Source organism: Vicugna pacos, chromosome 19, assembly GCF_048564905.1.
Source record: "Vicugna pacos chromosome 19, VicPac4, whole genome shotgun sequence".
Taxonomy (NCBI): domain Eukaryota; kingdom Metazoa; phylum Chordata; class Mammalia; order Artiodactyla; family Camelidae; genus Vicugna; species Vicugna pacos.
The window spans coordinates 21,047,606-21,074,184 of NC_133005.1; the positions used below are offsets into that span (position 1 = coordinate 21,047,606).

Genomic DNA, 26,579 nt, shown 5'->3' on the forward strand with positions numbered 1-26,579 from the left:
TATGTCATGTAAATATATATATGCCTAGCATTGAAGATATTCAGAAGATGTACCAACGTTTCTGAAAAGATAGTTTCCTTGAATGGGATAGCATTTTTTAATATGTATAGGTTCTCATACAATTGATAAAGTTTGATTTATTGTTCTAATCACTGAATTTTCACCAAGATAGTAACTTCTCAGTGTCAGAAAATAATTCTGATAGTCCTAATGATACTGACTCAGTTATTTGATTGTTTTTGCCCTTGTGTTATAGTTGCAGGATGTGAGTTTGAATCTGTGGAATGTCTACAGCAAGATGGATCCTATGTCTCTGGAGAGTTTGCTTTCAGAAGTAAGGAACCACACTGTATTTAACTTGTAAATATTACAACCAGCTCAGTTATCTACTAATGTATTAAGGAACGCAGGATATATTTTAGTTGGTTTTAGCCGAAGAATTGAGCAGTCGCTTCCCTGATTGCTATCTTGAACTCCTTGGGAGTGGAAGAGGACCAGGAAAAGTGCTACTACCTCTTCCACTCTGAGGAAACCTCACCTGAGGTGAGAATGAGGCTGCCTGCCTGGTCCAAGGTTTAGGTTTTCACCTGAAGACATTGTTTCTATTGGGCTGGACTTCAGAAAAATAGTACAGAGGGTGCCTTTTTGCACTTTCTCTGGTGTAAAAAGAGTTAAAAAATTGGTGTATGCTTTAAAGGAATCAAGGATTAGACAGGTTGAAGTTTCTCTGTAAAGGAGTAGATAGTAATATTTTAGGCTTTGGGCCCTGTGCTCTGTTGGAACTACCTAACAATGCCATTATGGACAGTGCTTTACCGAAAGGGTGTGTCTCTGTTTAAGCAAACTTTATTTTCAAAAATATATGGCCTGCCCACAGGCCATAATTTGCTGACTCCTGGATTGAAAGATGAGGCATTAATTTTTCATCTTAACTTCGAAGAATAAATTCAGGGTGGGTGGAGCAATTTGCAATGAGGAGCAACAAACAAAACTAAGGAGTAGGTACTTTGTTTTAGCAACTCAGTAGTGACTCTCAGTGGTCATGGAAAGCTGTGTGGAAAGAGAACGGTATATATACGGCCTGCCCACAGGCCTTAATTCCTACTGCCAATCTCTGCTGGCAACTCTTTGATGGCCAGAGAGCCAGTGCTTCTTGGTCCAATTCCATAGAGAGGAAATGCAGACTACTCTGAGATTTGATTTAGAAAGATGTTCAAAATGTTTGGTGAAAAAAATAGAAAGCAGAATCTATTTCCATCTTTGTAAAATAATTTGTGTTTCTGTGTCTTAGAAACTTCAGATGGTAGTCTTTACTGGTTGTTTTCATTATTTTACTTATTTTCATTTTCTTTTATTACATCATGTAATTCATAAATTCATAAAAATACTTTTAAATATTGGAGTTAAGCTCCTTTTCTCCCTCTGAGTCACCTGAGAGCAGATACTACTGGATGGCAGCCTAGGGCCAAGAGGTCTGTCTAAAGTTCAGGGTTCTTCCCTTGTGGCCAAGGGCCAAGACACAGTGGCATGTTTCTGGGGGTTGCAGATTTTTGCTGCTTACCTGACCTTGAAGTCTATCTGGGCCTGTCTTCTAAATTTGGCCTTGAGGAGTCTGAGAAGATAGACTTTCCCTTCTTCATCATCAGATTCAACTAAGCAGTTCCACCTCATCACAGAGTATCCATTTCCACAGATGCACTGGTTTTGCTGGGTAACAGTTGGAGAATGGTATGTCTAGTGCAAAGTGCACAGGCGTTGGATATCTCTTACCTAGATGTATATTCACTCTCGCTCTTGTTAGTATTGCCTCCTCAGATCACTTTACTCTTCATTGTCTCAGTCACCTCATCTATAAAGTGGACATAGGTACACAAGGATATTAGGAAGATTTAAATATATATATGAACATTTCCTATATAGTGATAGTTATTTTCTGAGCAATAATTCATTTTGTCTTCCATTTTAGTCATAGCATAGAGCTGAAAGCAACGTTTAATGATTCATTCCACCTTATTCGATAATTAGTACTGACATATCCACTTCCGTTGGAGAAGTTTTTTGGGAGCAAAGTGCCTGTCTTCTTCTGTGTATCCCCCAAAGCACACAGTGTTTTTCACCTAGAACAGGGCCAGAGAATGGCTGCTGCTCAACTGTATAACTCTGCTTCTTGTCAGAGATCCAAGCCAAAATGGATGTCACCATGTAGGCCATTAAAATGGAAACATACTTCTGAGTTTGTTTCTAAATAGAATTGAAAAACAAAGTGTATTCTGTACCAATAGCTATGTTGATTCTTTTTGTTTTTCTGAGGCTTACAAAATGAAGCATTCTGGTATTACCCCGAAAAGATTGGACAGAGCCAAGCAGGCAAGGCACAGACCCACAGTGGGGTGCACAGTCTCAGATGTGACTTCCCTGAGGCCAGTGATGTACATTATGGGTGTCTGCTAGAGAGAGCAGACAAATGGAAGGAAGTCAAGCGGGTGGCTCAGATGTTCTTAACCACCACCGGCTAGCCGACAGTAGAGGCAGAGAAGTTGACAAGTACTGCAGACCTGTAGTATGCAAGGCCTGGTAATGAGCACTTTCTATTTATCTAGGTTATTTCATTTAATTCCTATAATATCTCTGTAAGGTAAGTGATAATCCTCCTGTTACTCACATAAGGCATTTGAAGCTCAGGTGAATTTCCTTGCTAAGACCACACAACTAGTAAGAGGCAGAGCAAAGTTTCCAGCACAAGTCTTTCTGAATCTAATCATGCTTCCACTGCTAAAATTTGATGGCAGCTGGAAATAGGGAGTGGATCTGAGAACAAAAGACTTGGACAGACATTGAAGACCTGTGGTTAGTCTTTTAAATGACATATTTATGTGGTCTGGTATTTTGAAATGCAGTTTCATAATTCTGGTTTTCTAAAGTACTTCCTTAAGTGATCAAACACAGTATCTTTTTTCACTTTCTTTCTAGGATTTGGTGGCTTTTGAACATCAGTGGACTAGCTTCTTTGCTAATTTTGACACAGAAATCCCGTTCCTGCTAGAACTATCTGAATCTCAGGCGGGTGAGGTATGTAAGGGAAGGGTCAAAAAGGGAAGGAAAAAAACTGGTTAACTTATTTATTGTTTTTATTTTTGTTAATTTTTTTTTCAGAATACAACACTACTAACCCTAATTTGGTTATTATTTCCTTAAGCTTTGTTGCATGCTGTAAAGAAGTTTTTAACTCCCATGCTAACCCCTGTATGAGAAGTTGGGTTTTTTCTGTGCCAGCTTCTCTACAAGAAGGATACTCATTTTTCAGAAGTGGTACCTCTGTCAACCAGGAATCCTGTTGAACACCAGTTAATAAGCCTAGGAGTAATTCTCCACATGTGAATAGCACAACCTCTAGGTAAAGCCAAGCTTGCTTTCTGGGCAAGCAATAGTGAAGTTACTAGTTTGGGCTAAGACCCACTCCATGAGTAAACTGAGGTGTGTAAATCAAGAACCACGGCAACAGGAAGGATCAAAAGAGAGATCTTGATCTTGCCCTTGAGCCTACTTTGGGCTTGCACTGCCAGTCCTCAGTTCTTCTGTGTTGCGCAATGACTCAGGACAAGCCTTACCCCGGATCTTTGAAACTGGAGTTGATCTTTGTTGTCATGCAGTTTACTTTTACATTATGTTATATATCCCGCAGTATATTGCTATTATTTTTATTTAAAGAGTCAATTATCTTTTTATCTTTTAAAAATCTTTAAAAATTTTTTTAAAGATTTAAATAATTTAAAAATAGGATGTAGTGACATACCCATAGAGTTTCTTGGATTCTTCCTCACCACTGATTTTAAATTAGTCTACATTGATATTAGAATTAACATGTATTCTAATTTGTAGAATTAACATAATTCTAATTATTGGAAATGTTGGGGAAATTTTCTAATAGCAGTAAAAAAATTCCTGTGTTGTTAGTAATTTGGCCCATAGATGGTGGTTGGTCCAATTTCCTTTTAGTAGTTAAAAACTAAAATCTGACAAGAATTTCTTTTTTTTAACCTTCCTTTTCTTTTTTCTTTTGTAGCATTTTATCTTTTTTCTTTGCTGGTATTTGTTTGCTGTCTATCCCCAAAATTTATGTTTTTATCCATCGCATATGTCCTTCCATGTTCTTAAAACAATTTATCAACATACGTGTCTCTCTCTCTCACGCACACACACAGACAGTATACATACATATATGAGGGGTTTGTGATTGTTTTATAAAACTGTGATCTTAATATATATAACGTTGGCTTCTTTTGTAGCCATTCAGAAGTTACTTCAGTCATGGAATGATCTCCAGTCATATAACTGAAAATAGGTAAGATTCTTGGCAAAGATAGTTGAATGGTAGTAGAGAAAATGGTGCTGACAAGGGGGTGGATATGGGAGAGCATCTAAGTCCAGAAGCTGGAGTCAGGAAAATATGGGTTGACTTTAGTCATGACATTGTAAGAAATCCATACTCTTTAAAATTATCTGTTTCACTGCTTTTGTATTTTTGTGTTAAAACCAGCTTTATATTAAATTAGCTTTTAAAACATTGTAGCTTGCTGAAATCTAAAGAAAGGATTTTTTTATTCCATCCATGGCCCAGCAAAGTGAGAGGAAATAGAATGACCAAGGGCTGGGCAGGTATCAGCAGTGGCTTGTGGGTAATAAAAGGGCTTGGGCATAAAGCTCCAGCCCCAGGGAGGCATGGGAGCAATAAGAGTTGCTGCATTTGTTTTCTTAGAGTGTTTCCTTCAGCACCTCTTTTGCCACAATAATCAGGAGGGCTCAGCAGGGGTGATTCCTTGGATGGATAAATGAGAGTAGATCTTTCCTTTTCTTTTCTTCCCCAATTCCAGTCCAATCTGATAGTGAGACAGACTACCCTGGCTGGGACTCAAAAGTCATCTTTTTCTGCTCAGTGTCGCTTAACTTGAATTAAGCATCAGAATTAAAATCAGAGTCATGTTTACTTTCAAGAGTCACTGTTTGCCTAAAACTTGATGAAGTATTTTTAAGAATAATGAAAAGAAATGCAAAGGATTTCCACACAATATACACTAAGGGTAATTTAGGGGAAAAGAATGGGATAAAGAAAACTATCTTAGCTGCTATGACAAAAATACCATAGATTGTGAAGCTTATAAGAGCAGTTTGGAGGCCTCACAGTTCTGAAGGCTGGGAAGTCCAAGATCATGACACTGGCAGATTTGGTGTCTGGTAAGGACCCTCTTCCTCTTAGACAGCTGTCATTTCACTGAAACCTCACGTGGCACGTAGGGCGAAGTATGTCTCTGGAATCTCTTTTATGAGAGCCTCTTTTATAATCCCACTCATAATGGCTCCATCCTTATGACCTAATCACCTCCCGAAGGCTCTGCCTCCTAATACCATCACTTTGGGGGTTAGAATTTTAACATATGAATTTGGGAAAGACACAGCGTTCAATCCATAGCAGAAACTGTCTTTTGAAAATATCCTTTAGTCACTGAATGTTCATTGAGAACATATGACATACCAAGCAAGAGATACATGGTTAAAACATAAACCAGACATGGTGTCTGCCCTCATGAAGTGTGTTGTGTGGTGGAGCAATAAGACATTAATCAAGCAACCTCACAAAGAAATACGTAATTGCAAACTCTGGCTCCTTGAATGAGAAAAGAACATGATACCATGAAGACTACACTGGAGAATGTGACCTCTTGGGGAAGATGTGAATGATCAGTAAAGATAATTAAAGGAAAATAGCAGTGGTCTTGAGATGAGAACGTGAGGAACATAAAAGAAGATGAGTTTGGCTGGAGTATGGGAGTTGAGAGAGAGTGGCCTTCAGTGGAGCTAAAGAATTTGGTCAGGCCAGACCGTGTAAGTCCTTGTTGGCCTTGTGAAAGAATTCGGCCCTTCACCTGGAAATAAATAAATGTTTAAAAGATTGTCCTTTCTACAGTGTGGAGAACAGATTATAGGAGAGTAGAGTGGAAGCAGAGAAACTATGAGGAAGTATTGCAGTTGTCCAGGGAAGAAATGATGCCAATACGGACTAGGCTTATGACCATGTGGATGGAGGGAACTGGACAGACAGGAGTGAATTTGGATAGTTAATTGAATTTAGAGGGTGAGGAAGCAGGAAAAGTCAAGGAGGCCTCGGGCCTGGCTCAGTCCCTTGATGGATGATAATGCGTTTTATTTACTGCAAGATGGGAAAGGGGAACAGGTTTAGGGAGCAAATCATGAGAGAGGAGGGGAGAAAACAGATAGCTGTTTTACCAGATGGTAAAACCCTATGAATACAGAGGAGAACAGTGCGCTGAAAGCAACAGCTCTTGCAAGGGGAGAGTGTCAGGTGCTTCTGAGAGACCAAGGAAGGGCGGGCTGAAGACTTTGCACTGGACTTGCTATATGCTACATGAAAGGCATTGGTGACTTTTGCGAGAGCAGTTTAAGTGAATGACTGTTGGGGGTTGTCGATTAAAGTGGACTGAGAAATGAGCAGAGAGTAAAAACAAAAATAAAAAGACAAGTCCAGCTAAGAGAAGAGAGGGAAGAAGAGGATAGGGGCAGGGACAGGTAGATGTGGTGAGAGTATCTGCAACCCTACCCTCCTTCCCTCCTAAAAGCTACTCAGGAGTGGTTAACAGTTCTTTTGTCTGTCTGCTGTGTGAGTATCACAATTGCTATCATTCCTGAAAATGTATATTCCTATCAAAACGCTATTATATAAAGCTGGGATTTTGCTCCATCTGTGCATCATGGACAGCAAACTTACAGAACTTTCTCCTTAAGAAGTAGGACAAGCTGGAAGTATAACCATGGCTTAGGTTTAGTTTTTGTCCCTAAATAACTGATTCCCTATGGTCAGTAGGAGGAGTCAGAGACATTTGGCATCTGTTCTCAACCTGCAGGGAGCATTAGGTGGACTGTACTGACCACCTTGCTGAGACTGCAGGATGCCACTCAGGGAAGCCTCAGAACTCACTCATTTGGAAGTTGCTCTGGCCAGGAATCTCTTTTGTAATCACATGTTTTTGATTTGCCACTCTAGCCCTAATAGGCAGCCATTCGTTCTCTTTGGTAATCATTCCACACAAGAAAACCTGAACGCTGGCAACTTTAACTTCCCTTCTGAAGGGCACCTGGTACGCAGCACTGGTCCCAGTGGGAGCTTTGCCAAACACATGGTGAGTGGCTTGACCGTTGCCTAATTGGTTTTATTATCAAATAGGGAGGAGAGGAGCTGGATAAATGGAAGCTTTCTAATTAGTGTATTGATTTAACCTTGAACTTGAAGTTGTTTTGGAGTGAAAAGTGATTAAAAACGATGCATTTTTCAGGGGGAGAGTTTTGCTCAATGGTAGAGCATATACTTAGCATGCATGAGGTTCTCGGTTTAGTCCCCAGTAGTCCCCCGTTAAAAAAATAAATAAATAAACCTAATTACCTCCCCTGCTCCACAGACAAAAAAAAAATTTAAAAAATTTAACTGTGTATTTTTATATAAGTACTAAGTGTGATTTGAAAGCATCATAATTAATTTTTAAATATTTGAAGGGAAAAGGTTAAAAAAAATACTTTCACAAACCAAAGTCTTAAGTTATCCAAGTAGTATTATCAGTAGAATAGGAATTTTAAATTAACCTGAAAATAGACAGTTATTCAAAGCCTGAGTTTGTTATGTCTTAACCGTTACATTTCAAGTGCCAAAAGACAGCTGTCACCTAAAAATGTATATCCAGTGAAAATCTCCTTCAGGAATGAAGGAGTAATCAAGATATGCTCAGATGAAGGAAAACTAAGAGAATTTGTTGCCAGCAGACCTATCCTAAAGGAGTGACTAGAGGAAGTTCGGTCAAAACAAAGAGGAAATGATTTAAAAAGAAGGAATCATGGAACAATAAGAAGGACAGGACAAAAGAGCACAATGATAAAACCAGTACAGCATTTTTTATGTACTTTAAAATAGCAAATTTTATCTCAAAAGCTTTTTGAAAAAAGAAACCAACCCCAGTACATACTCACATTATGGATGACATAACCAGCTTCTGTTCTTAAGTCTGTGCAACTCTAAAGCCAAAGGGCTTTCACTCGTTAATTCAGTGATCCTTATTGAGTGTCTGCTATGTGCTAGGTGCACTGTGCTAGGTACAGGGAGTATATAGTCGTGGTCTCTGCCTTTAAGGGTCTCTCGGGCTAGTAGAAGAGTCAGTGAGGATGGTGCTGTGAAATGTTTGGAGCAATAATTTAGCCATCCCTTACACCTTGGAATGGCTAAAATCTAAAACGCTGACAACACCAAATGCTGGAGAGAATGTGGAGCAACAGAAGCTTGTTTATTACTGGTGAGAATGTAAAATGGTACAGACACTTTGAAGATAGTTTGATTTACAAAACTAAACATACTTTTAGCACCAGTTATGCTCCTTGGTATTTACCCAAATGAGTTGAAAACTTATGTTCACGCAAAAACCTACGCAAGGAATTTTTTTTATAGCAGCATTTTTCATAATTGTCAAAATTTAGAAACAGCCAAGGTGTCCTTCAATAGGTGAATGGATAAATAAACTGGTACATCCATACAATGGAATATGTTTCATTGATAAAAAGAACGATCAAACCACAAAACAACATGGAGGAACCTGAAATGCACATTGCTAAGTGAAGGAAGCCAGATTGCCAAGGCTAATTCCCAGTATATGACATTCTGGAAAAGGCAAAACCACAGAGACTAAGTCAGTTGTTGCCTGGAGTTTGAGAGGGAACAAGAATAGATGAAGCACAGGGGATTTTTAGGACCGTGAAACTATACTATATGATATAGTCATGATGGACACATGTCATTTCCACACAGTGTACAATATAAACAGTGAACTGTAATGTAAACTATGGACTTTAATAATAATGTATTAGTATTAGTTAATCAATAGTAACAAATATAATATGACATTAATAGGTGAAATTGTAGTGGCAGGGAAAGAGAGGAGCTAGGCGGGAACTCTGTACTTTTGGTTCAGTTTCTGTAAACCTCAAACTGCACTTTAAAAAGTCTATTTAATAAAACAGAAATTTAGCAGGTTCTTTACACAACTTTCTGTGATAATTGGAGATCTTTATTTTACAAACATGGAAACCTAATGAAGTCAAGGAACTTACCTGAGACCTGGTCCTCAGGTGGTGAGGGTTCTAGTTCTGAACTTCATTCATAGTTATGATCTTCATTCAGCTCTGTTTCAAGGTGAGATACTTATCCTTTCCATTTCTGTGCCATTTGTGAATAATTTACAGATTAATAGATGTCATGCAAAGCATGCAAATCCAGATTATCTGAGCAGTTTTCATATGCAAATTCTACTATACCAGTTTCCTTTTTCATGTAAATATCAATCAATTTAATGTTAATATATGCTTATGTAAATTTGTGACATCATCTAAGGAAGCAGGTTTAAACACATGGCACCTTAAAAACTTTAAGGAAAATTTGGAAATCTAAGGAACATGTTTTAATTGAGGAAATAAGCCTATTAACCAACAATTAGAAGAAATATGCGCATGAATTTTCATTTAGGCTCATGGCACTATTGATCATATTCACTATGATGAGTTTTAGCTTAGTCAGAATTAAATCTTTATTTCAAATGTATAACTTAGATTCACAGTGTTCACAATAGTACAGAAAAATGCCATATATTCTCTTGTGACTTCCTAAAACAATGGAGTAAAATAGAATTGAGTATTTGTGTCATCTGGAGTTTTTTTTTTTATACTGTACTAATTTCCTTTCCTTTAGTTCTTGTGTTAGCATTTTTGCATTTTATATCTGCTATCCTAGGAATCCTGACGAAATGTCAGATTTTCAAAAGAGAAAAGGACATCCACTTCTATCTCTATATAAATAAACAACAAAACAGGGAAGAAAAATAAGAATTTAAAAATTTAGAGAAGTTATTTTCTCTTCTGGAAGGCCTGTGTAGAGAGATGAAATACAGATGAAGATGGGGAGCTGGGTAGCACCCTTCTTTCCTGAATTTGTAGTTGTCCCCTCCCCCTACCATATCTGCACATGTCAGCGAAGGTCCTCACTATGAACATTCTGGACTAAATATTAATGACAGTCAAACCCCAAGCACATTTCCTCTTCTTTTCCTTCTAGGTTGTTAACTCATTAGCATCCTGGGCTGACGCAACAGCAACCCCACAATACAGCCAATAAAAACACAAGATACCATTGGAAAAACAGCAGTTAAAGGAGATCTTTCCCTCTGTGTCTTTAAAAAATAATAAATCAGCTGTTAATGAAATAAAATTGATTTCCATTGCCTATATTTTGTTTCTCTTACAGTACACACTGAAGTCCCTGCTCCTTTTTAACTTTTTTTTTTCCCCCCTGACATCCAGGTAGTACAGTGTGTTTCACCAAAAGGGCCCCTTGCTTGTTCAAGAACATACTTTTTTGGAGCCACTCATGTTCCTTATTTGGGTAAGTCCTTGTAAGTTGTCATCTCATCAACTTACCTAAACAAATTTTTTCTCCTGGGAGCTAGAAATGGACTCGCAATTTACTACTTTCCTCAGAAACTCATTTTGTAGCCTCTAACTCCCTCTCTGATTCCTGATGGAGAGTTGATATACCTAATACTTTTCTCACAAAGTGTATTTCAGGAGGAATAATTATCAGCTATATATATATTAAGTGTAATTATGTGTAAGACTGTGTGCTTGTTATCAGAGGGAAGGCAAAGATGAGTCAGTCCTAGTTGGAGACAGCAGGAGGAGGTATGGGCTGCAGTAGGAGTTTTAATGACTCAGCCAGGTACCCACTGTTCTTGTGAGGAAGGTGAGGAAAGGGCCATGGTAGAACCCATGAGCTGGGAACACTGACAGGAGCAAGTGCTCCATGCTGAGGAGGCAGCCATAAAACTAGGCTGACTGAGGCTGCCCTCCTTGCTGGGGTAACCAGAAGCTGCAAACATCCAAAGAGACACAGAGAAGAACCTCTATAATGAATGAGGATCCCAGCACTGTTGCACAGAGGAGAGTATGCCAGGACTCAGGTTTTTTCCTGAGTGTTGTTATATTAGCTGGGGAACTCTGAAAGCAGCATGACTTGAGTTAGATAATTAAGGAGATGAAAAAAGAGGCAGATCTGAGTCTGCTTACTTATACCTCCTAATTGAAAAAATTAAAAAGAAGCAAAAACATTCCAGAGCCTAAGATTCTGCATGTCTTCTCTGGTATTTAGTGGTGATGCTGAGTGGGTTGTCAAAGTCAGTGTCAGGGCACATGCACCCCAGTGTACACAGCAGCACTATTTACAATAGTCAAGACATGAAAACAACCTAAATGTCCATCGACAGATGAGTGGATAAAGGAAATGTGGTATAGATACACAATGGATTATTACTCAGCCATAAAAAAGAATGGAATACTGCCCTTTGCAGCAACATGGATAGACCTAGAGATTATCATATTAAGTGAAGTGTGTCAGACAGAAAAAGACAAATATCATATGATGTCGTTTATATGTAGAATCTAAAAAAAAAAAGATACAAATTTTATTTACAAACTAGAAATAGACTCACGTACATAGAAAACAAGCTGTGGTTACCAGGGGAGAAAGAGGTGGGGAGGGGTAGATTGAGAGTTTAGGATTAACAGATACACATTACTGTATATAAAATAAACAACAAGGAACAACTGTATAGCAGTGTTCAATTTCTTGTAATGAGCCATAATGGAAAAGAAACTGAAAATACACACACACACACACACACACACACACAATTGAATCACTTGGCTGTACACCTGAAACTAACATTGTAACACTTTATTACACTTCAATAAAAAATAAGAATTAAAAAAAATTTTTTTAAGTCAGTGTCAGAGGTGAAGGTCCATGAGGATACTGGGAAAAGCTAGGTTTCACTGTTGTTTGTGTTTATACTGTGTTTAACTCAAAAGAAAAAAAAAGTAGCTCCTGACATCTCCTTCAAATTAAGAAATTCTAGTCTCTTTGTGAAGTGTTTGCATCTCCTCCAATCTTGTCACATTCTTAATACATGGTCCTCTTTCACAGGGGATGACAACAAGCTGCCCAAGAAAACTGAACAAATGTAAGTCTTCATTTCTGTTGCATGTTTTTCTTTCTCAAAGTTGAGTTACTCAGAAGTTGTGGCTGTCCCAGCCACGTCCTTTTGAGATCAGCATTGGGTAGGACATCTGGTTTAAGTGGCAAGCAGAGCTGTGTTGTCTCCCAGGAGGTTCCAGCTCCTGCCTCTCATCTTGAAGTGCAGGCTGGTGACTCTGCCAGGTTTGCTATCTGCTCCCCTCCCCAGAACTCAGAGATTTCCTACCTGCACACCCATGCATTTAAATGGCATAACTCTTCTTAATATATCTTCTACATAGTACATTTTTTATTAGAGGCTTTCCAAAAAAATAAAACATTCTGAAACCCATTGGGAGAATCTGTGTGAAACCACATCTGGTCTGAGGAGTGTTTCCTCTGAATTTGATACTCAGGCTTATGGAACAGAGCTAGGATCTCAACTCAGGCTGTGCAGCTTTAGAAAAGACCTAGTGTTGACTTCCCTCCCCTGCATATAGCAGGAAACCAAAGACAGGAAATAAACTCATTAATGCTGCCATAACAAAATACCACAGACTGGGTGGCTTAAACAACAGAAATTTATTTTCTCATGATTCTGGAGGCTAGAAGTCCAAGACTTAGGTACCAGCAGGGTTTGTTTCTGGTGAGGCCTCTCTTCTTGAGTTGCAGACTACCACCTTCTCAGTGTGTCCTCACTTGGTCTTTCCTTTGTTTCTCACATGGAGAGAGAGCTCTCTGGTGTCTCTTCTTAAAGGACACCAATCCTGTTGGATTAGGGCCCTGCCCTTATGACCTCATTTAACTTTAATTACCTCTTTAAAGGCCTGGTCCTATCTCCACATGCAGTCATATTGAGGATCAGGGCTTCAACATGAGTTTTGGGAGGACATAATCCGTCCATAGTAATGCTGGAATTTCTGAATTCCATAAAGGAATTTTCTTTCAGAAGTAATGAACATAGTAGAGTTCTATTATTAACCAAATTAATTATCCCAGCACAAACTAGTGTGGGCTCTGCTTCCCAGAGGCTAACAGTGACAGGCTACAGAGAATCCACTGCCCTGGATCCTCATTCTGGACCCTTAGCCATCCTGCCTAAACCAAATCCATTGGTGCCCTGCTTCAGGGGCTGGTGTTGAGAGGTGTTTGGGCCCGCATTAGGTGCCTTGGTGAATCACAGGGCTGGTGGAACTTGGGCCTTATGGAGTCCTCAGGGAAGCGGCAGCAGCACCATCCAGGCATAGAGCAGGCCCATCCCTAGTTATGGGCCTCAGGCCTCCCACCCAGGCCATTTTATGAGTCAGAAGCCAAGTAGCTCTGTATTGAGCTCTTGCCTCGGGGGTCTGTAGGAGGAGGTCAGTGTTGGTACTGAGTGATGTTTGAGTCAAGCTGGCTGGGGGAGGGAGGAAGGGTATGTTGTATGTATTTGGTGTTGGCCTCTATAAAGTTCTGGCCATTAGTGATGAAGTGCGGAGGATTCTCATCATACGTGGAAGTGGCCAAGGTCATTGGCAGTGACCGTGCTGGGCACCTTCTACCAGGACATACCCCTTGCTGTGGCCTGGCCAACAATCTTCAGGATACATTGAACCTTGATGCTGTCATTTTGTTATGTATTCTTTCTCTCTTCTTTTTGCTTCTACCCAACTGAAATCTCTTACCTACGATGCAGAGTAGGAGCCAAGGAGGAGGTTGAAGGAGTTGGCAGTGTCACGTGGCACAGGGAAACAGCAGCAGGCTGAGAGCAGGCGTGAATTCAAGTCTGTTGTTTTCTTTGGCCTTGGACAACTTACTCCACCTCTGAAGGCCCTACTTGTTTCTTCTGTAAGATGAAAGCCTTAGACCAGATCATTTCTGTGTTCCTTCCTGCTATCAAATTCCTTTCGCCTTCCTTTACCTGTTAGAAGATTCTCAGGCTTAAAAAATAGACTTAAACTTAGGTGAGGCAGCTTCTTGCCAAGCTGCCTTCCCTGCCTTTCCAGGCCTCATAGATGAGCCCCTTCTCTCTGTAATTATCCTAATAAGATCCTGGGTCTTGTTCCCCTAAAGCAGTGGTTCTCAACCTAGGGCAATTTTACCTCACCAGTCCCCCCAGTCCTTCCCCATCCCCCACCCCCAGGGACGTTTGGCAATGTCTGGAGACATTTTTGGTTGTCACACTTTGTATACTTCTGAGAGGCCAGGGATGCTGCTAAACATCCTTTCATGCACAGGACAGACCCCACAACAAAGAATTAGCTGGCCCAAAATGCAGAGATTGAGAAACCTGCCCCAGAGGGAACCAGACTTGGATTTTCTAGAGATCTTCATGGAAGTCGCTGCCTGGCAAAGAAAAAAACCTCCTTAAAATGACTGTGGGAAGTGAGAGGTCAGACAAGAAGAGCAGGATTTGGGGTGGAGGAGGGTGAGTGTAGACAGGAGATACTTCTCCTCAAAGCATTCTGTATTCTGTAGACCAGGTAAACTGTTTAGAAAGGGGTCTATGACTGATAATTTGAATTTAAGTGGAACCCATCTTCTCCTCAGTTGGATAGAAGTCTCCCATCCTGAGGTTCCAGTGGCAGCCAGCCTTTAGCAGTCCTGGGGAGGGGACAGCATGAAGATGGGGTGTGTTTGGTTCCTGGAAAAGCAGGAAGTTTGTGTCATGACACCTTCTGGGTCCTCATAGCGGGTCAGGGAGCCCACATGGTTTTCCTCCGTTAGATCACAGACAGGGAAGGCTGGTCTTTTGAGCAGAATTAAGATGAACCGGTTCTTCTTATCATGGTTTAACAAAAGCAAAATAAAAATCAGATGGGGCACATGACTTTTAAAAGGTTTAGAAATCAAGTTCTGTTTTTATACCTTTCTCATTGTGTTTAAAAGTCATTTTCTTAGAGAATGTCATTTATGTGCATGCAGCTTGTGATGCTGAAGTTAACCCTTACTTTTTGTCTTTAAAGTAGGCTCTTGTCCCAGTTATATGCTGCTGTTATGGAGGCTGTTTTGGCTGCCATTGCATGTTATGCTAAAACTTCCAGTCTAACAAAGGTAATTTAAATACCATGTTTCTCTTCCTTTAGTAGTAGTTTTAATGAAAAACTTCTTACCCATCTGTTTTTTCCTTGGACACCTTACAGTACTTAGTTTTGTGTGAGCGTGGGTGCCAGACAAGGAGATGCGTTTCGAGCTCTGAGCTTGTGTTGCCTGTGACCTGCCGTTGTCTGATGAATGGGAGCTAATCAGCACTTCTTTGCAGATATCTGGTTGAGTTAAAGAAAAATCATTCTGTAGTATATTGTTTTACTTTAGTAGTTTTTTTAAAGGCTTTTATAAGTTAAAAAATAAGGAAAATATTCATTATTCTATTGTGAGTTTTTATAAAGTTAGGTAAGTTTGTTTTGAGCTACCTAGTTTGATTTACTATAATTCTGTTTTTAAAAAATAACTAAAGATTAGAAAATCTGACTTGCCTCTCCTAGATAGGCGCATGTGTTCTTGTTCTCACTGTTAACTTCCTTGCTGTTTTGCGGTTACCCTGCCCTGCGGAGTTGGATTCTATATCTGCCCCAGTAAGGAGATGAGAAGAGTCGGGCTGATGCCTCCCAGTGCCAGTAGGACCTTTCCTGAAGCAAGCCATTTGACATTGGAAAGGTTGTGTCGTAGACATTGAAGAGACAGTAGCCTAGTTACCAGCTCCTTGCCATCTCCCCTCCTCACTGAACTTGAATCCCTGGTACTTGGGATTTCTCAGCCCTTTAGCTAAAAGCTTATGCAAAACAGTAGGCTGTCCTTCAGTATCAGTTCTGTACCTTTGTGTTTTAACTGACCTTTTGTAGCTCTAGTTACTTAAATATTCTTGGCATCTGCGCAGAAACAGAGGGCAGTGGTCCCTCCCCCAGAGCCAGGGGAGAGGGGAGGAGAAAGTACTTTTCCAGAACTCACAATGGCACCGTGCCAGCTGGTTACAGCTCACCAGCAGATCAGGTTGCAGTGCCCACCTGCCTGAATGAAGTGTTTTCTTGTGAACCCAGCCTAAAGAAAGCAGGCACCTGTTTCCCTTAACAAGATGTTTTCGTTTTAATCTGTTGAAGTATATACAAAGCAGTCACATAGAGGGGATGGGCAGTGTTCTGACCAAATGTTAGAAGGGCTCTTCCTATCAGTTAAGTATGCTCTTTCATGTTGTAAAAGCTAATTCTCTCTGTTTTGTAACTGGTTTTACAGGCCAAGGAGGTAGCTGAGCAGACCCTGGGATCTGGGTTAAATTCCTTTGAGCTGATGCGGTTTAAGGCAGCCCTATAGTAAGCAATGACTGATATTGTCTGTAAAATTTTTTCTTTGATGTTTGTGTTTTAAAAAACCCTTTCTCCCTTGTATATGATATTCTGTCTCCCCTTTGAGAAATGTTCCAGTAAAACAGTAGGATGTATGAAGGAGAGTCATTCATGATCAGGGCTTTATTTGAGAGGCCAAGGAGCCAAAGATGGAGGAACTGTATGAGCGTCAGACACACTGACTGGGGCTGCAGTGGGAGGCAGATCAATACTAGAACTACAGGAGACCTGACAGACCTGGGTTCAAAGGTCAGAAGGGTGAAGCTGGGGGCATAAGTGGTGAGGTGTGTTAGGATCGGGGGCCCTGGGCACATGAAGATGGTCACTACTTAGAATAGTCTGCCGTGGGCCTCATTTGCCTCTTGGATGGTAGAAACCCCTGAGCCTGGCCATGTCTCAGGGTCTAGAAGGCCTAGGAGTTTGGCTTCCTGGCAGTATTCCCACCACACATCTCCTGGCACATCACAGTGGATCTCTGTATGGTCTTTGTCCGTATCTTAGTCCACACTTTCTATCTCATTTGAGGACCACTTGGTATACTGGTGTACTTTTTTGCAAAAGAGACAAAAGACACCAGTATCAGGGAGTTTCATTTGGGGGTGGGTAATTAGGTATTTATTTTAATGGCGGTACTGGGGAATTAAACCCAGGACCTTGTGCATTTCCTCATCTTCCCACCATAATAGAGTGATTGGGCAAGTGAATGGTAGCCGCTGTCTCAGTGGGGTCTCCTCTGGTACCATCGGCATGGCTGACATAATCATTCCACTCCTCCTGTCCTCAGGGCCTTGCCTAACCCAGTCAGCCTTTCCAGGGCAGGCCACCTCTCAATCCCAAGGCCTCCTAGTCTTGGGTGTCCCACTATACCTGGAGGAAGGAACAAAGAACCCCCAGGCACTAGGAGGAGAGTCTTCCAGGGCCAGTCCTCCAACCTAGAGCCCTCCTCCCTTCTCTCCACGTGGTCACTTCCCTCAGACTGCATCAGGTTAGCAAATCTTCTCCCAGGAGGAGCATGGGAAGTTAGCATATGACTGACCAGTACTTGTTCACGCAAAAACTAAGCTTACACAATTTAGAAACTTTCTTTAACAAAAAGAGTTGAAGCCAAAGGGTGTTCTGGCTATTCCTCAGCCTGACCATGCCCATAATTACCAGCAGTTGACTGTGGGTAGTAGTCAGGCTCCGAGCGGGGATGGCAGCTTGACTGCGAAGGTGGTGAAGAGGAGGAAGATCAGGAGAACATGTCTAGGCTGTGGGCCAGAGGCCCCAGGCAAGTATAGAAGCTTGCGCCCAGTCTGTCTCCCAGGGGACAACGGTCCTGTCCCATAGTTCGCTTTTTCTCTGTCCAAGAGTCAAGATAGCTCTGAGAATCTGCACAGAGGCAGAGCCATGACTGGAGTCAGACACTGGCCTCACACTGGCTGTTGGCACGGTACCCTGGGGCAGGTAGCTAATACAAGGATGGCGTACACCTGACTGGTGACCGTGAGGGCCCAGCACAAGTGCAGGGGAGTGGCAAGTGTCTGGGGAAGATGCCAATCCAGTGGTCAGCAAGAGAAGACTGACTTTTGTTTTATTTTGTTTTGGGTCTGTAGCTCCAAGATGGCTTTTCATATACATGCTGTGAATAATCAGGGGAGGTAAGTATGTTTGTGGTGCATCCTTGTTTGAGCCAAGTTTTAGGAGCAAAAAGAAGAGAGGCTGCCTTGTAACTGCTGGCATGCATGGTCTCCTCACAGTTCCCCACCTGGCAGTGGCATCACTTGAGGGCTGGGTTCGGCTTTGGCTGTGCTCGGCTGAGACGGTCTACCCTGGTGCTTCCCACGGAAAGACTGGGGTTGGAGGTGGAGGACCTAATTCCTTCCTTCCTAATTCTGCATACATACCATCCAGTGTCTTGAAAATCCCTGAGAGAGAGCTGAGGCTGTGAGTTGCTGCTAAGTTGAAAAAGGAGAACACTGTAAACTTAACCTCTCTCCCATCTCTTTCCTCTTCTAGAATCGTGCCTCTGGACAGTGAAGATAGCTTATACTTTGTGAAGACGGTAAGCAGAGCTGTTACAGGTCAGCTGGCAGGTGATGGCCTTTAGAGGACATCCACAAGGGGTGAGGTAGGAGTAGGTGGGAGTCTTGCACAGCCCATCCCTTACCTGAGAAAACTAGTCTATTTTCAGGACTGTTCCAGCTGCAGCGGTGGAGAGCCTGTGCTTTCTGAGGGTGCCCAGGCAGCTGTGCCAGGCCCACCATGTCCATACTCCCACGTCTAGGTGCCTCTGGGCCCAGAGTCTAAGCTGGGAGATGAGGGGTGGTAAACACCTCTTCCTGAGGTTAAGAAGGCTTCCTCCAAGTGACTGAGATTGCTCTGATCTCACATGCAAATGGGAGCTGAGGACAATCTACCTCAATGCAGACTGAATTTTCAGTGACTTCTCTGTGTTCCAAGGCCTGTGTTGACACCCTTATTTAACAGGAGCTTGTGAAAATAAAAAACAAACAAAAACCAGGGGCCTGAGTCTCCTGTGAAGTGGGGTAGTCAGAGTAGAGCCTTCTGACTTGTGTGCTGAAGGCACACTGAGGGGCCAGGGGAATGGGATTAGAGTTGCAGAAATACTGGTCCTGGGATATGCTGGCATGATCTTGGGGAGCCAGAGTTTCTAGGCCAGTTGCTCCCAGCCACAGCCAAGTCCTCTGTTTATTCCAGTGCATCCTGGTACAAAGAAGATTGGCAAGTAATGCGTGGGAGGATGGTGGACATGCTGCCAAGGTTCTGGTTGTAGTATATATAGGTACAAGTTGTACCTTGAGTCCATTCTGTGGCTACTCCCTGAGCCTTGATTTCAGTGAGCTTTTGGTCACAGGGAACTGGGTGGGCGAGTGTGAATGACTTGGTACAAATGCACACCCAGCGCCATCACCAGTGGACAAGCAGTAATGTTATCTACAGAGAGTAATATAATGTGGGTAATTTTTTAAGGTTGTGAGTAATTTCTGTTTCTATAATGTACCTGCTCCCTGTATATGTCAGTGTTTTGTATTGATGTTCTTTTAGAATTAATTGAGATTTTTTTGGTGACATTGTTAAGACACTGGGAAATGCTTTCTGATACTTAGGTGATAATACTTCATATCCTTGCAGGACTTTAAATTCCCTGACTTCTCTCCTTAGACTCCTGTGCAGTGCTTTGGAAAGTGCTTTGCACTCCTAGTAGGTGACTAGGAGTCCAGTAGAATTATACTATTATGTTAAGTATGCATTTAATAGCAGCTAATGAAATAGGAAAGAAAAGATAAGACAATGTTTTCTGTCCAAATCCTGCCCTCCCCTTCAGGCAGAGATGAAGTTCAAGCCTAACCCTATTGATTTCTCCCTACAAGTACTGTATTCCTATAGTACTCATGGGTTATACTGCATAAATCAGGGAGTAATTCTATAATAATGTATCACATGACGACTTCTGTGTAAGAATGCTCTTGTCTCTCCAGCTGTACGTTACAGGTTTCCTGAAGACAGGAACCATGCTTTATATTTTTTCTCTCCCCATGCCACATGTGGGAAGTGCATAGCAAGTGTCTAACAAATATTGCTTGTATTCTTTTTAATGTTCTCTCTCCCTTTCCTCAGTACCAGAGGCCAAATAAGAAAGTTGGGGATTAGGAACCCACAGGATTTGTCTTTCTAATTGATCTGGGAATCAAAGAAGTAGAGTTCTCATTGTCAGTTAAGAGGAACCACATAGCCTAGGAAGGTTCTGTGTCTTCAGATACTCAAAATTGTTTGAAGCAGATTAGATAAACCTTCCAGTTGTGAAGCCTAATTAGAAAGTTAACTAAAAAAGTCTGCATGTCACTTTTGTACATTTATCATGACAACGTGGAAGATTAAGGACTTTGACTCTAACTGTGGTTTTTTTTCTTTTCAACTCTTGTGCCATCTTATTTTGAGACTCTAGCAATCCCTTCAAGAGGCCTGGGTCTTTGGTCCCTGTCCTGAGGGTAGAGCAAGGGTCCTGGGCAAGGACAACAAGGTGTGAAAATGAGCTCTAGCTTCAGGAGCTCTATACTTTGCCATCCAGCAATGTCAGGCCAGGAGGAGGCACACCTGCAGGGCTCATCGTGCTGCCTGCCCCGTGTCCATCAACAGGTCTTCACAGGCACCCCGTACTCTCACTTTGGCTCATACCATTTTCTGCATTTCCTCTGCAAGATTCTTCTGAGAATTACTCCATTTTCACTAGTTTTTACCTAATTAAAGCCTTCTTATCAGCCATTTAGGAACTCTCTCTAAGTTACTCCTGTTTTTTGTTTTTTTGTTTGTTTTTCCTCAACCTATTGAAGCCTTGGGTTTTTTTTTTTTTTTTTTTTTTTGTCTTGGCCATAAAAGCTTGACCAACTGTCTTTTAATTTTTTTCTTTTTTTGGTAAAGGAGCATTGTCAGATTTTGACATGTCCCCCGAAATATCCATGAAAACGTCTATCCCTCTTTCCAGATTTGTTTAAAACTCTAGCCCAAACTAAAGAAGGAGTGGGTGAAAGTGTGGACAGGCTGGGATGTGACACTAGTTACAGTTAAGAAGGAAAGCTGTTGTTGCCTCTTAGGGAGAATTAGCAGTTTGGAGGAATTTATAGAAACATAAAGATACTCTTCTAGCCCAGTGTTTCTCTGACCAAGGAGCAATTGCAGGGAAGCCTGAGTGATCCTGAAGTCATCTCCCCAATTCTGAGATGTATTTGAAGATAACTTGAGTTTTCCTTAGAAATTCTCCAGTATTCTTTTGCCATCAGCCTTAAAGCAGTATTACGTGGTCTGTTATGGGTCTTTCCCTGAAGTTTTAGGACTGACAGCTGGTGTAACTCTGGTTTCTCCTTTGGTGCAGGCTTGTATGACTATCTATGACATTCCTGACTTGCTGGGAGGAAGAGGATGCTTAGGATCTGTGGTCTTCTCAGAATCATTTTTGACATCTCAGATCTTGGTTAAAGAAAAGGGTAAGTGTATGTGGTCTTTGGAAAGTGAAACTTGAACTTCTTTTTTTTACCAAAATAAATCATAAACTAAGTCAAAAGCAGAAATAAACTGGGGAAGATATTAGGTTACTTACAATAAGCAAAGGGTATATATCCTAATTTATGAAGAGCTTTTACAAATTAATAAGACCAGCTACCCAGTGGCAAATGGGCAAAAAATATGAGCAGACAGTTCACCAAAGTAGAAAACAAAATAATTTGTAATATATAAGTATATATATATATATATATATATCTTTATACGTATATACACACATCCTTGAATATGAGTTTAAACTACACAGGTCTCCTTACACACAGAATTTTTTCAATAAGTACATGTTACAGAACTACACAGTCTGTGGTTGGTTGAATATGTGGATGTGGAACCATGGATACGTAGACCTGACTGTAAAGCTATACGTGGACTTTCAACTGTGCAGAGGATCAACGCCTCTAACCCCTGCATGGTTCAAGGGTCCTGTGGGGTCAGGGGGTGAATATGCTTTACTAGTAGTCAGCAATTTGAAACAATAATTAGATCCATTTTTTTTACCCATTATGTTAACAAAAAATTCTGGAGAATGATGATACCTAGTGCTAGTAGGATGAGCCTGATGATGTTTTGTTTGGTGTTTTATACACCTGACTACGTTGATAAAAATTAATATATATACCTGACTACCTTGATAGATTAAAAGGACTCTTCGTTTAAATGTGTGTTTCTATTTGTCATAAAAAAAAATAGAGTTAATCACATGGGGAAACCTTTCTCCATTCCCTCATTAGACTGCCTATCCCCAGATGAGGAAGGCATCAGCTCTGTATACTAATAAGAGGATCCTTCACTCCTGAGGAGGGGAAGGACATTAGCAGGCTGGGGCCGCAAGGTACTATTATGCTCAGAGGGTAGGCGGTAACCAACGTGTCTGTGGTCTTCCTACAGATGGCACTGTTACCACAGAAACCAGATCCATAATCCTGACAGCCGCCATACCCAGATTCTGCTCCTGGCTGGTTAGTGTCATTCATCAGGTGAAGTGGAAGTAAACGTGGAGAAATTGTGGAAAACTTTTGAGGAAGACCCTAGGTTCCTGGTGGGATGTCAGATCCTGACCTAGCTGCTATTCGGGAATAGAAGTTTTTATCTCAGCTCCTTCTGTTTATACAGACAAATCTAGTTTCTTTAACTCTCATAATCTTGGAAAAGTTCCCCAAAAGAAAGAAACTAAATAATCTGGGTCCCTATTAAATTGTGCAAGGAAGAAATTAACACTCTCATTTTACAGATGAGGAGACTGAAGCTTAGAAATTGACCAACCTGTCCAAGGTCACACAGAAAGTGAGGAGTGGATCACATGCTCCCTTTTCTGGTCAGAATGGTTGCTGCTGAGTTTTTACAACCATGTCTCTACATGTAGAAAGGCCCCATCTTCATCTGTGGGACTTGGCCTGAAACTCTGGTGCCTTGGGACACAGAAAGTTTGACAGCATTGAGTCCAGTAATGGTCTAAGTACCTATTTCAGAATGTTTATATTCTGCTTCTGCAGTTCTGACATGAATAGAGAAGAGCAAGAGTCACCCTCTGATGTGAACGTGTTTAAACGAGAATACATTCAGACATTTTAATATGTTCTGTTTCCTTTACCTCTAAAAATGGTGTTCTCTGAAGTGAAACATAAGTGGAAACTAACATATTGTCTCCACGTATCATAGGCTCATTTAGCTGGATTTCAGGTCCCTGTGAGAGAGCCTAGTGTGGCCTGGGGCTCTGAGCCTTGGTGACCAGGAGCCAGCTCTGCCAGCTGTCAGGGCCTGAGAACACTGGATGTGGTGGAGGGACTGCTCTCTTGGAAATACGCGAACACAGGGGAGACCTAGCAGAGTTTTGCCCTTGAGGTAGTAAACTGAAAATCTGCACTCCTTTTGGACACAGGTAGAAGACAGTGAAGTAAAATTGTCTGAGAAAACCCAGCAAGCGGTGATGGTAAGCAGCCTTCTTATTCTTAATATTAACATTATATCAAAATGAAATGTAAATAATTTATAAAAACAATTTAAAACATTTCATATTACTGCTAAAATAAAGGATCTGAACCTCCTTGTCTCAATTCCTGTTTGTATTCTTCCCCTTCCTAGCAGAGCTCTAGAAATAACCATGTATTGGGTTTACAGTTAACAGGGATTCTTTCTACCATTTATACCTTTAGGTGTTTTTTTTTTCCAGAATCTCCCAGTACTTTTAAAAGCAGACCTCAGGTTGGCCTAGAAGTGTAGAGCTGAGAAGTTAAGGCTTTAGACCAAGGAGAAGTTGCTTCTGTTATCAGAGGATATAATTCCACTGGAATATGAATAAGCCTTGTAGACCTTGGTACCTAGACTCAGAGAGGACCATAACGTTCTTTTTCTCAGCACAAGTCACAGATGCCAGTAACATGGCAAAGAGCCAAGCAATGCCAAAGGCCGTGAAAGAGGTTGGGTGTATCTGAGGCTGACTTAGGAGCCTTTGTAGATTGACAGACTTAGGCAAGACTTAATTCTATGAATGCTTATGCTGTAAATCACCTGCTCTTTGTGTTTGTTTTTCAAAGGGGGATGACTGTTTCCTGGGCACTCTGCTAACGAGAGGAGAAGGAGCATATCTTTATTCCAGTAATCCATGGTCTTTGCCTGAGGAAGGTGAGCAGCTCTGACTTTCTATTCCTGACTCTGTCTGGGTCCCTCTTTTGCAGGTAATCCTCATGGGTGTTGTGATTAATGATACATCTGATATTTGAAAAGAGTTGTTAGTGTAGAAATGTTTTCTTACAGCTTTTCTTCTTTGATCCACCGATTTTGCAGATGAGGAAACTTGTTCTAGGAAAGACTGGCCCCAGAACTGCACTTGGTCCTCTTGTTGCTGCCTGAGGATTGCTCTCAGAATGGACTACAGCAACAACATGTCCAGAAATAGATTCTGTGGACCACAGCAAAATCCAGATTAGTTTTTTTATTGCTATAACAACTTACCACAAATTTGGTAACTTAAAACAACATCCGTTTATTATCTCACAGTTCTGCGGGTCAGAAGTCCAGGCACACTTGGCTAGATTCATGTCTAGGGTCTCGTAAGACTGAAGTCAAGGCATTAGCCAGACTAGGCTCGTATCCGGAGACTCTGGGGAAGAACCTGCTCTCAATCTCATCCAGGTTGTTGGCAGGGGCCAGTTCCTTCAGGCTGTAGGACTGAGGGCCCTGATCTGTTGCTGGCTATCAGCTGGGACCACTTTTAGCTTCTCCCAGAGCTCCTCACCCTGTGACCTGCTTCATCATCAGAGGGTTGATTATGGTAAGGTAGCCCCCGTGACCTCCATCCCCTTATGTTACTCCTGTGTTCGTATAACGTTGTATAGTAAGAGAAAATTTATAAAGGGCTCATGTGATTAGAGGAGGCCCACTCAAATAATCTCCCTCTTAACATATGATGTTACGTGAACACAGGAGTAACATAAGGGGATGAAGGGTATGGGGGCTGTCTTAACCGCAGTCTGCCCTCTGGCCCTCACAGTTCCCCCATGCAAAATAGAATCACCCCCAATCACCCAAGATCCTCATTCCCTATGGTAACAGTTCAGGGTCTTAAATCCTACCAGCTCAAAACTCCAAAATCTCATCATCAGCATTATTGAAATCAGGTGTAGGTGAGGCTTTGGTGCATAATTCATTAAGTACAGCTCCTCAACACAATTCCTCTCCACCTGTGGACCTGTGAAGTTAGAAGCAAGTCATCTACCACAGCCCTCCCAACATACAAGGTAGGACTGGCAGAGGATAACAGTTACAGACATTCAGATTCAAAAGGGGGAAAATGGAAGATAAAAAGGAGTACCCAGCTCAGGGCAGCTTTGAAATTCAGCTGAGCTGAAACTCCAGTTCTTGGATTAGGTTTCAGGTCTGGGAATAGTCCCCCATGACCCTTACCTCTGCCCCCTGGCCTCTCGGTTCTGCCCTCTAAACCCTTAGTTTTGCTCTCTGGGCTGATGAGTCTGCCCTCTAGGTTTGTGGCTTATACCTCTGTCATCCTTCCTTTTCATGAAGGTGGCACTTTGTAGCCCATGAGTTTTATCAGCCTGCTTCTTGCCTGTAAAATTTTGGGGATCCAGTGGTCTCCTTTCATTTTCTATTCTTTCTGTCCCTTTCAGTCTAAGCTGGCAGTATTTCTGCTGATATGAAAATCTCAAGAACCCTGTTGGTCTTACATGGATTTCCTGGGGATTCATTCCATGCTCCTTTTTGGCTTCCTCAAAATAATATTTTCTTATGAGTCCTGTTTTTCACTGTTAGATACAGCCTTTTTTATAGAGGAGGAGTTGTGACTTACTCCACAAATTCCTCAACCTCTGCTAAGCAAATTCCCTCTCTGGATAATTTGTTCTTCTTGAAAATATTCTCTCCGGTGGCAAATTCCTCTCTGTTCTCAGATTACTGGTTCAGCTTCTGCTCCTCCATTGACATAGAGGACAAAGCACAAGGGGTTCTGGTTTTCAGTCCACAAAATGCTGCACAGCATTTGCTGTAGCATTTGTTATCATGCTTGTGCTATGGCCCCTGCATTTCTGCCTCTCCAGATCCTGACACAGAAGACCAGGAAGTTAGGAACATTTGCTGAAGACAGGGAAATATGTGACAGTACCCCCAGCCTTGGGGCAAGATTACATAATATTTTAAAATCAGCTTGTAGACACAACACAGAGGTGGTTGTGCTCCATCACAGTTGAGCCAGTTATAATATTTAGCAAGGATATTTGCCAAAATTAGTCTGCACTTTCTTAGCAAAGCACCTTGTTAGAAAAATAATCTTATACTGTATTAAGTTATCCAGCAAGATTCAATAATCCTGAGATCTCTACACAAGAATAAAGGACATAGCCAGGGATTTCTGGGGCCTTGTTAGTCACACACTTAAAAGCTTAGATCTCATACTTTCTTAGTTCCTAAGGAAAGTGTAGTTTGAATTAGGAGACAGTTTCCTGAGACAGGAAGATAGAATAGGAGCATAGAATTTAAACAGGAGTGTTACCTGGCTGTGTGTTAAATATTTTACCACTTTGGGGATCAGGTCAATGTTATGGGGTTTGAAATTTATACCACTTTGGGGCTTTCTT

The 26,579-nt window shown here is 41.4% G+C and overlaps 1 protein-coding gene across 2 annotated transcripts in view; it reads left to right on the forward strand.

The window, feature by feature from the left end:
* DNAAF9 (dynein axonemal assembly factor 9) overlaps nt 1-26,579 on the forward strand; it is a 107,195-nt gene that overhangs the window by 34,135 nt on the left and 46,481 nt on the right. The window contains exons 7-20 of one of the 2 annotated variants that reach the window (XM_006207334.3): nt 257-334; nt 2,971-3,069; nt 4,287-4,342; nt 7,058-7,193; nt 10,405-10,486; nt 12,083-12,119; nt 15,058-15,145; nt 16,322-16,398; nt 18,027-18,071; nt 18,430-18,475; nt 21,305-21,416; nt 22,381-22,451; nt 23,372-23,422; nt 24,027-24,114. In XM_006207334.3, the coding sequence (XP_006207396.1) occupies nt 257-334; nt 2,971-3,069; nt 4,287-4,342; nt 7,058-7,193; nt 10,405-10,486; nt 12,083-12,119; nt 15,058-15,145; nt 16,322-16,398; nt 18,027-18,071; nt 18,430-18,475; nt 21,305-21,416; nt 22,381-22,451; nt 23,372-23,422; nt 24,027-24,114 (1,066 nt within the window). The remainder of the gene's footprint in view (nt 1-256; nt 335-2,970; nt 3,070-4,286; nt 4,343-7,057; nt 7,194-10,404; nt 10,487-12,082; nt 12,120-15,057; nt 15,146-16,321; nt 16,399-18,026; nt 18,072-18,429; nt 18,476-21,304; nt 21,417-22,380; nt 22,452-23,371; nt 23,423-24,026; nt 24,115-26,579) is intronic. The other variant, XM_015241818.3, reaches the window with a different exon arrangement.